Consider the following 10,189-nt stretch of genomic DNA (forward strand, 5'->3'; position numbering starts at 1 on the left):
GATAGGGCTGCAGTATGGCCTGAGGATTTGACCTCGCAGGACGATCACTGGGTCAACACATCTCTCGTTTGTTGTCCATTATCCCCAGAAAGGTAAAGACAAAACTAGAGGTAAAGGTATTGCTAATGAAAGACTACAAATGTAGCTTTATTATGAACCTTCTAGTCTTCATTACACGCGTTATGAAGTTTAATATTCTTGCTGTCTCGTCTAAAGCTCAATCCCCTACTGATGCCATGCATGTGTTGTAGACTGTGAGAGGCATCTTATCTTCCTGCACCATTATCGTGAACTGCATTCTCTGGATCCCTGTGTGTGTACGGGGGGTAAAGACTACACTGTTTATAATGACAGCAGCGACATCTTGTGGTGGGTTTCAGCAGCTACAAGGAGCTTCTTCATACCGGAAGTGGTCCTGCGAGGTCGTCATGGGAAGCAAAGTCAGCTCCAAAATGGCAGCACCCGCAGCCCGAGTTATCCAGGTAATGTTGCCCCTGAGATTGTAAATACTGTAGACATCAGGGTGTTGAGGTGAGATATTCGATGTCAAGTAAATATCTCGAATTTCTATTGTTTGAACAGTTGATGACTTATGAGTGAGGCGTTTCTTCGGGTGACAAATACCGTCGTGACGTTACCCTTGTTGATGTCCTTGTTTAACCCAAAACACAGACCTGTAATAATGTTGAGACAGAAGCAGAAAAGGCTTACAGACTAAAGTCGTTTAATATGAACGGTTATTCATTTTTATTTATTTGACAGTGCCGTTTTCTCAGTTAGTCACAGCTGTTTGCTGGAGTCCGATCTGTTCTGGATGTAATGTTAGCTTGATAGAGAGAAGTTGAGCTTAATAAATAGTTGTTAGGAGTAAGACAGAAAGTTGTTGTTGACAGTTAACTTATTCAGTTACTCACTATTAGTCCTCTTGTTCTCTTCTCTCGCTCAATGACAAAAATCTGACAGCCTTTTTTTTTTTACTTTTCGTTTAAAAAAATGCTTGTCAAAAATGTAATCAGACTAAGTTGCTGTCTTTTAATGAGCTTACATTTGTTCAGTGCAAAACCCACATATATTAAATTTACAATGTAAACTGAATTCTTTTATTATGCAAGATCAGACGGAAACAATGGCACTTTTGTTTTCATTTGAGAAGCTAGGACCAGGACACCTAAATGCTTAAACCATTCATCAATTATCAAAATAGTTTTATGTCATGATTCCTGTTTCAGTCATATTATGGATTAATTAAAAGTTAATGTCATCATATGTACTTTCTTTGTGAATCTCCTGTCACAATCTGAGGCTATGATCATCATTGAAGAGTTTCACTTTAATCACCAAAACAAACTAGTCATTGTCTGCCCATGTGTTGCGGTGTCTGCCACTAAAAAACTCTGGTGCGCAAGCTTTCAGAGAAACAAGGTCCCAGTTACCCAGGTAATCTAGCTCTTTGCACTTGCTGTGAAAGGTTAAAACAAATCTTTCCACACTGAGGTGGAAAACTATCCTGAAAAACAAGCTTATTCTTAAGGGACACGTTGCTTTGGACCTTTCTTTTTCAGCTTCTTTTTAGCACCACAAACATCTGTTTACCACCACTGTATATGGTTTATCAGCCTAAAAGAATACCTAAAAAATTTGGACGAATACTTAAAACATTTAGCATATAAAACCCAAATTATCTGAATGCTGACTGTTGGAAATACCTCATGAGCGAAATGGGACAATATCTTTTTGTTTAGGGTTAAGTGGCCCTTTTAATTCACACAGCAGTTTGTTTTAATGCATGTGTGTTTGCAGGCTGTTCGGCCTCACGCTCCTCTGATCAAGTTCCCCAAAAGAAAAGACGTTGCAAGGCCCAATGGTGAGTATGAAGAAAGTGAACGATAGCCAGATAGTTGACATAACATAAATGAAGGAACCCACACTAAAATCAACTCTTGATGATGTAACCTGTGACCTTGTTTGATGGTGTATTTTCTCTTACTGTGACAGATGTCAACAAAACATCTGGTTGATATATGTAGGCCTACTGTCTTTACACATTGTAACGGTAGATTTTACTTGAACAACTAAAATTTGAACCTACACCTTGGCCTACATATGAACTGTGGCTGTTATACAATAGTCTGTTAGGTGAAACTCAACAGTCAAATAAAGAAGACATTAAGCAAGGATTTAGTTGATTTTGCTCTGGCTTTTACCTTGTACCAAATTATGATTTCTGATATCTCCTGAGTGCTTCTTGAGTTGACTTTTCCCCTTGTTTGTTTTCTAGTCCAAGAGGCATTGAAAACGTTAGCAGTTAACGTCTCACCACACAACGCACCAGCGCCGCCTCCTTTATCAAGACCTCATGTACCTTTGACCCCCATTTCTGGCACGCCAGACACTCTCGCCTCCATTCAGCTACTACCTGCAAGGTACCGCAGGAGACCGATGGCGGTGGATGAAATGGACTACATCCAGGTGAGGGATCACATACATCTTAAACTATACCCAGAACACTCAAGTGACAATTTGGCCTTTCAACTTTTGTATCAGTGAGAACCTAGTCTTTGTTCTTGATTTAAGATAAATCTGCATAGTAACTTTTGGCCTTAAAATTCCAATAGATTTTAACGGCTGTCTGCATTGGGACTGTATGTATAGGTAGTTTGCACTGACGTAAAGGAATTCTAATCAAACATTTTACAACTAGTTGCAGAAACTGAAATGTAAACATAAGTAACGTTAGACTTTTTAGAGAGAGTGCATGAGCAGTGTCATATATGAGGAGCTTTCATACCATGTGCCTAATGGGTAAATATAAGTTTGTTTTTCTCACAGATTCTTATTCTTTTTTTATTTCTTCTTCACAGCGTGGTGGACCAGAGTGACATGAAGCGACTCAACCACTGCAACCAAAGTCCTTGTCTGTTGAGATCAGTATGTCTTTAACTCTGTTCCTCAGCACAAGAGATTATATTGCCACATGGGACATGGTGTAGAATAAAGTATTGCATAAAGCCCATTAAAATGTACATATGTTTATTTTTTTTTTAGATGTAATTGTATTTTAAGTTCATACTAAAGGGATATCTTCAGCAAAGCTATAACAATAGCGTCTAGTGTTTTCTTATTTACCTCTTCCTTACAGGTTTGTTTTTGATAAACCTTGGTTTCAACATTACACCAGCTTAACCCAACACAAGCTGATTTCAATGTAGTCATATTCTGAGCTTCACTTGCAACGCCACCACATCTAAATCAAAGCACGAGGCTCAGTTACATAGAAAATGATGGTGAAGTTTCTTTGCTTTTCATGCCTTTCACTAACTGATCTGTTTGTTGGAACTAAACCAAACTGAAGTGATGCTGGATATCAAGTTGCAATAGTACTGAAGTGGTGTGAACTACTGCTGGATTTAAATGATTAAAAGAATATTGTATTTTGATTGTGGTGTTCTTATCATGCTTGATGTAGATACGGAGACACAAACCAAGCAGAAGATAAGGGCATTTGTAACAGATTGTCTTCAACACAATACAAATCATTAAGGATTTATTTTAGGTATTTATTGTCGTTACCGTCGCTGACATGCTCTATATGGTAATCATTGACAACATTGAAATTTCACAACAGAGCAGTATGACTGGCCACCATAAATGTGTAACTGGTTTTCTAACTATGAGATTTAGTAAGCTGTTAAGTACTCAGATTAATATTGGCACAAGTAGTACAGACATGATAGAAAGGTAAATATACACTTCATCTGTCTGACTGGCAGATTATCATCTTAGTCTCAATTAGAGCTGAGAAAAGATCACAGTTTTTAATCTCTTCTTCCCATGAATTTATCAAGGAGAATTCATACCCAGGCAATTACATATGAGGAAACAATTCTGCAAGTACAATGTCTGCCTTCTAGCAAAAAACAATACTAACCAGCTCCTAAACACATTAATTCCGTTACAGAACAATTCATGGCTTTACAAAAATACCTCTGGATTTTCAAAACCCAATATCAAACACGACTGATTTTTGAAGAAGAGAGTGCAGTATATTCATATATTAATAAACACTTACAGCAACAAGGGACTGTCAAGTCACAAATGGGCACAACACTAGAAACAATGAGGTATACACTGAATTACTTGGATTATTTTATATTCTGTCCTACGCATGTCTTGGTCAACAAACAGAGCCTTGTTACTGAGGAACATTTCTAGATTTTGATCATTATTGATTGGTATTTAGTTTTTGCAAATTCCAGACCAAACATTGCACTTGCAGTATAAGCAATCTATGCTCTGTACTGGAGGTGAAAGGATTCGTCAGTTGCTCTGTTCGTCCAGTTCCTCAAAAGCAGGTAAGAAATCAGCAATGGTGTCCACTACGTAATCGGGCACCAAGCTGTGGTTGGTGGTCAGCTCACTATTCCTGTACTCCTGGGCCTTCTCAATCTGAGACACACCAGTGAGAGTGAGCATGGTGTCGAGGCCGCAGTTGGATCCGAACAGCATGTCTGTCTCTAGGCGGTCCCCAATCATCAGGCACTGGGCGGGGTCCACCCCGCTGAACTGACTGGAGATGCACTCGAACATGAAGCGGCTAGGCTTACCGATCACAGTGGCCTTGCGACCTGAGGACACCTCCAGGGCTGCAATGAGGGACCCAGAACCTGCCGGAGTATACATGAGACAAAAGGTTAAAACTACAGTGAATCTTAGGACACATCCTCTTCTCCAACCACCCAGTAACCTGTCTCCTTCAAGTATGTTTGGGTATAATTGAGATATTGTGTATTATGCATCACTGGGGCTGGGCAGATATGATATTCTAGACCAAATACATTGATATGGATATTGCGATAATATTGTAGGGTTGACAATTGGTGCGGTCCCAAAATTTATGTTTTACAATGAGATTTTAGATAAAATCATCAACAATGTAAACAGTTTCAATGAAATATATACTATATTTTTCAGCTATATACTGAGTGCTACATGACTTAAATGTAGAGCCTAATCTGTTCAATACTTTTGGGAGCATTTTTGTCTTTAAAGCAACAGCAAGGTGGTGACAGGAAATGAGGGGAGAGATCGAGGAGGGATGACATGCAGCAAAAGGCCGCAGGCTGGACTTGAACCAGGATGATTGCAATTAAATGAGCCTTGAAAACTTAGGCCGCCCCATTTTCACCTGATATGGAGACCCTGCAAAATTGTTTTAATACCTTTAGTATCTCAATTCATGTTGCTCTTAGATGATATTCATTCCTAAATACATTTGTGTTTAATCAAACTGACACAAATCTGAGGCCAGGTGGTATTTAAGCACGGGTTTACTGGATAACACTGGGTAATATACTGTAATGAAGCTGCTATGTGTAGTCTGTAGCGTGCACTGTTAACGGTGGGGTGATGGGGTACATAAACAATGCACAGAGAGTAAGAAGAATGATAGTCAATGGGGACCTCCCTATTCAGCCATCCTCAAAGTAAACACCATGTCTATTTGTATTTTAAACAAAACAAGTGTGTAACTCAGCAGATACGCATTAACTGTTGTTGAAACTATTTTGTTCATTCTGGAGATGAACATAGGAGATTTATAAACACTTTTCTACACAGATATATTACAAAACACTACAGCTGATAAATATTCTATGAAAATCATTAAATAATGCTTTTGTTGCATTTTGTGAAACTGGAGTTGTATCACATTAAAGTGCTTTACTAACTTATGATATACATTTACTGTAGCAGCTTAAGTATGCAATGTGCAGTTGTATTAAGAAAACAAGAAACTTTTTTTTAAGTAAAATGTCAAATGCTTAATAGTCACTACAAACTGAGGATCTAGCGCTAGCTGACCTTTCAGTAATCCATTCATGGTTGGCAGGCACTAATAAATAGCCTAAACTTCCAAGAAGTGAGCCTCATCACCACCATACCTGGCAGTATCCTTCCACTAGACAGAGGGTGCCACGGGTCGTTGTCTGTAGCCAGGAACAGACAGTCCGGGTCTCTCAGGTAGCACGAGGCTTTGGCCAGTTTGAGAAAAGTCATTTTATCATCATGTCCCACCAGCACTGCCTTGACGTCCGGAGCCAGAGCGCAGTCGTAGATGGTGGCGTCCGGGTCGTCTGCCTCCTCTACGCAGGGGATGCCCGCCTCATCCAGCTCTCTGCGCAGTCCGTCGCAGCCCATGACAAACACCTGGCCGCGGATCTTGACGACGTCTCTCAGGTAGAGAGCCGAGCAGTACGACGAGCTGAAGATCTGTTCTAGTATCACGTCGGTGAAGCCCAGCCGGCAGAACTTGTGCACATAATTCTCCCGGGGCCTAGTGCAGTTGTTGGTGACGAACACTACGTTTTTGCCGTGCCGAATCAACGAATTCACCACCTTCGCCGCGCCCGTTATCGCCTTCTCTCCGTGCCATAAGACCCCGTCGCAGTCGAGGAGAATGAAGTCCTTCGCGTCCAGCAGATTTCTAATCTGCGGACCTCGAATTTTCTGGCAGGCTTTGAAGGCGCCTGCCATTCCGGCTTTTCCCTCGGCTTCTTCCGTGTTTCACCTGCTAGTGGTTACCCATGTCAACGGCTGGTGCATAATGTGGTAAAGCCAGCTGGTAAAATGATATGAAAACAAATCAATGTCAGGGAATCACATTGCGGAGTCCTCGCTCGGTGCGGTTACATACACGGACAGCGAGCTACATAAACAATTGACGTCTATCCACGCCCACATTCTCAACACTGACCAATCAAACGGCGGCACTTTAACCAATCATGTTTGAGTGTATCACACGACGTTCATGAGCAACAACATCCTCTAAAAATTACATTGCGCCCTCTTGGCAACTGATGGACTCTTAAATATTACTTTATTTTATATTTTTAACATATATCACCTCTTAATAACTGAGCTACGTCAAATAAAAATAAAAAATGGTGGAGCAGGTACTATAATCCTTTATACTTAAATTAAAGTAGCAATTTCAATTTTCAATTCAATTCACTTTTATTTATGGTATCAAACAGAAGTTATCTTGAGAAATTTTAGAGATAGAGTAGGTCTAGACCACACTCTATAATTTCCAAAGCCCCAACGATTCTAGTAATTCCACCAAGAGCAAGCAGTGTGACAGTGGCAAGGAAAAACTTCTTTTTAGGAAGAAACCTGGGTCATACCCGGGCTCTTGGTAGGTGGTGTCTGACGGTGCCGGTTGGGGGTGTGATGCACAGTGTCAATAATAGTCACAAAAAAGATAATGGAACAGTGGCTACAAATGGTAGTTGCAGTAGTTCATGTCATAGCAGGGTACTACAGAGTGGTACAGGGCGTAGCGTGTTATAGCAGAGCATAGGTGGACGTAGCGGGATGCAGCAGGGTTCAGCAGGAAGCAGCTGGGCATAGCAGAGTGGAGCAGGGTGTAGCCGGGGGTGCAGCAGGACAGTGGCGACAGCTGCAACCGAGATCTTGTGCCATCCTAATCCAGGAAAATATGCTTGCCAAAAAGAAAACATAAGGACTCCGGGGAATAAACTCCCCAGAGCTAGGTTAGGGTCAAGCACTACTGGGACAGAATGCACACAAATGGAAAGGGACAGGAGAGAGCAGCTCAGTGTGTCAAAGAAAGGAAAAGAAATCCCACGGCATTCTAGAAGTATAACATAGCATAACAAGGAGAGACAGGTTAAGGAGAGGTGCCTGGTCAGGCTAGAACTCTCCCCAGCCGGAACAGGCTTTACTGGCCTGCCTCCCTCTACTTTTATGATATTATTGATTATATGGTAGATGAATCTGACGACTGTGAAGAGAAGCAGGGGGCTAGGCGTACGCTGCAACTCTTCACTCCCTAACAATAAGCTTTATCAAATAGGAGTATTTTAAGATTATTCTTAAATGCGGTGACGGTTTCGGCCCCCCAAACCCAGACTAGTAGCTGGTTCCACAGCAGAGGAGCCTGATAGTTGAAGGCTCTGGCTCCCATTCTATTTTTAGAGATTCTAGGAACCACAAGTAACTCTGGATTCTGGGAGCGTAGTGCTCTAGTGGGACCATACGGCACTAAGAGCTCTTCTAGATATGTTGGTGCTAGAGCGTTTAGAGCTTTGTAGCTAGATTTTTAATTTAATCCTGGATTTTACAAGAAGCCAATGCAGAGAAATTAACACAGGAGAAATATCATCTCTTTTCTTAGTTCTTGTCAGAACATGCACTGCAGTAGGCTTCCCACACTAAAACTACTCTACAGGTACATGTTTTGCATTCAAAATACAAAAAAGTCAAATGTAAAAGTAGTCCTTATGCACAATTGCCCTTCTCAGAGTGTTTCTATTTTGTTTTACATCAAACTCTTAGTTGCCTGTTGTTTATTATTACTACCCCTACAGCTAAAACAAATTACAGTCTAATTACACCCCTTCAATAAATTCTACCTTTTTTTTTGTTTTTTAGAAGTATTTTCAATATTTTGGCCACCCAGTCTATTAACGATAATTTAATATTACAAACACCTTTCGGTATAATGAAACACAATTTCACTACAAAACCTACATCCTCCAAAGGATCATACAGTTAAATCAGAACATTATAACCTTTATGATGGTAGAATTCATTGCAGGACTGTTGTATTAGACCAGGAGGACCTAACCAACTTGCAACTGTGTGTGTTTTTGGAAAATCTTAATCTGCAAAGTAGCCAAATACAGCCATCAAAAAAAATCCAAGGAAGTGAATCTAGTGAAGCAGTAGTGTAAGATTTCACAAAAAGCTGTTGTAACTTTGATTATAGTATCTGAATATATTTCCGTGGTTGTTTACTCTCTACTTAATTTTTATAGTATTTTTAGAATTGGGCTTAATTCTTGTCCATGAAGTCAAACATTTTTATACACAAGTCTCACTCTCAATTAATTCTTTTTTTTTTTCGGGTCACTAGATGGGGCTCTAACCCACAAACTTGAACTTCAGAACACGCTGGTTAAAATCCCAGCAACTCTAACACAGACTGTCACGACTGTGGGTGTTCTGTTGTAGTTTTCCATATCCTGTTTTATTTTGTAGTCCCTCTGTTCTCCCATGTGTTGTCTTGTTTTACATCCTGTCTTTAGGTTTTCTGTTCTTTGAGATTTTCTGCCCTGCCCTGATGTCTGTCACCTGTTCCCCAGCCCTTGTGTCACCTGTCCCTTGTTCACCCTTGTCTACTTGTGTATTTAGTCTCTATGCTTTCTGTGTCTGTTGTTGGTTTATCGTCATCCGTCGTGTCTATGTTCATTCCAGTGTAAGCTATATTTTGTGTTCTATATTTCCCCATTCCTTCCTTGTTCCTTGGTTTTTCTGTTATTCATTACCAGAACGCACAAGCATTACCAGCTTGTGTGTTTTCTAAGTTCTCTTTGTGTTATCATTAAATTATTTTTATTTCTTACTGATGCTCCCTCCTCATAGTTCTGCATTTGGGTCCAAGCCAGATTACTGACACAAACAGTAAATCCACGCAGTCATACCCTTTCTACAGTCCCCTTACTGTCTCCTTATTTTACTATAGTTACTAACTCACTGGAAATAATTCTGCCAATAGCAAAGGTTGACATTAAAGCTTATAAAAATGTATTTCTCATTTCCTCTTTGAACAAAACTTTGCTCTAAAAACAACCAGTTCCTTCCTTTCGGCTGCCATTCTTTGCTACTAAGACACAACTCAAGCTTTTTGACAAGTGGGCAACCGCATATCCACATTTTTACTTTAAAGATTTTTTAGGGGCTTCTTGGACAAAAAAGGGGAGAGAGGGAGGACGACGTGCAGCAAAGGGGGCGCACACTTACTGGGTGAGCCAGAGATCGCCCCAGGCAAATTCACATTTAATGCCAGCTACTATACAAAATATACATCAGAGCCCCTATACCCATCTCTGACTTCAAAAGAGCACATTAAACTAATGTTTCAAATACACAACCATTACTTAAACAAATACCTTCCACTTCCTCCATCTTAGATGACATGCAATTATCATTGTCATTTTATTTTTGTTGATTTTATCTAGCTTGTCACTGCAGGGTACCTGTAGTAAACCTGTTTTGAATTTAGTTTCATGATTGATAATACAATAAAATAGAAGAGTGCAATTCCTTCTTAAGCCCAAAATGAATAACAAAATGTATTGTAGTTGCAGTTTTAGCATTAGAATTGCCA

General features: G+C 40.1%; 2 protein-coding genes across 5 annotated transcripts in view; one reads left to right on the plus strand and one right to left on the minus strand.

Annotated features, from left to right (window-relative positions):
- kgd4 (alpha-ketoglutarate dehydrogenase subunit 4) overlaps positions 1-3,368 on the plus strand; it is a 3,587-nt gene extending 219 nt beyond the window's left edge. The window contains exons 1-5 of one of the 3 annotated variants that reach the window (XM_032515643.1): positions 1-110; positions 381-482; positions 1,801-1,864; positions 2,279-2,469; positions 2,862-3,368. The exon at positions 1-110 is cut by the window's left edge and continues 219 nt beyond it. In XM_032515643.1, coding sequence (XP_032371534.1) covers positions 429-482; positions 1,801-1,864; positions 2,279-2,469; positions 2,862-2,879 — 327 coding nt within the window. In that variant the 5' untranslated portion in view covers positions 1-110; positions 381-428 and the 3' untranslated portion in view covers positions 2,880-3,368. Of the gene's footprint in view, positions 111-357; positions 483-1,800; positions 1,865-2,278; positions 2,470-2,861 lie in introns of those variants that run through there. The other 2 variants (XM_032515644.1, XM_032515647.1) reach the window with 2 other exon arrangements.
- A 168-nt stretch (positions 3,369-3,536) lies between these two features.
- On the minus strand, positions 3,537-6,735 carry pdxp (pyridoxal (pyridoxine, vitamin B6) phosphatase). 2 transcript variants are annotated; one of them, XR_004331945.1, is made up of 3 exons: positions 5,940-6,735; positions 4,250-4,664; positions 3,537-4,157 (listed from the first exon to the last, which is right to left on the minus strand). XR_004331945.1 is itself a non-coding variant. In XM_032515634.1 (2 exons), exons 1-2 carry the CDS (start codon positions 6,529-6,531, stop codon positions 4,318-4,320), a joined length of 939 nt encoding a protein of 312 aa, XP_032371525.1. In that variant the 5' UTR covers positions 6,532-6,735; the 3' UTR covers positions 3,537-4,317. The 2 variants fall into 2 exon arrangements, 1 of the variants encoding a protein (XP_032371525.1); XM_032515634.1 differs by having other exon boundaries at positions 3,537-4,664.
- Between the last annotated feature and the right edge of the window lie 3,454 nt (positions 6,736-10,189).

This window comes from Etheostoma spectabile, chromosome 5, assembly GCF_008692095.1.
Source record: "Etheostoma spectabile isolate EspeVRDwgs_2016 chromosome 5, UIUC_Espe_1.0, whole genome shotgun sequence".
NCBI classification, from domain to species: Eukaryota; Metazoa; Chordata; class Actinopteri; order Perciformes; family Percidae; genus Etheostoma; species Etheostoma spectabile.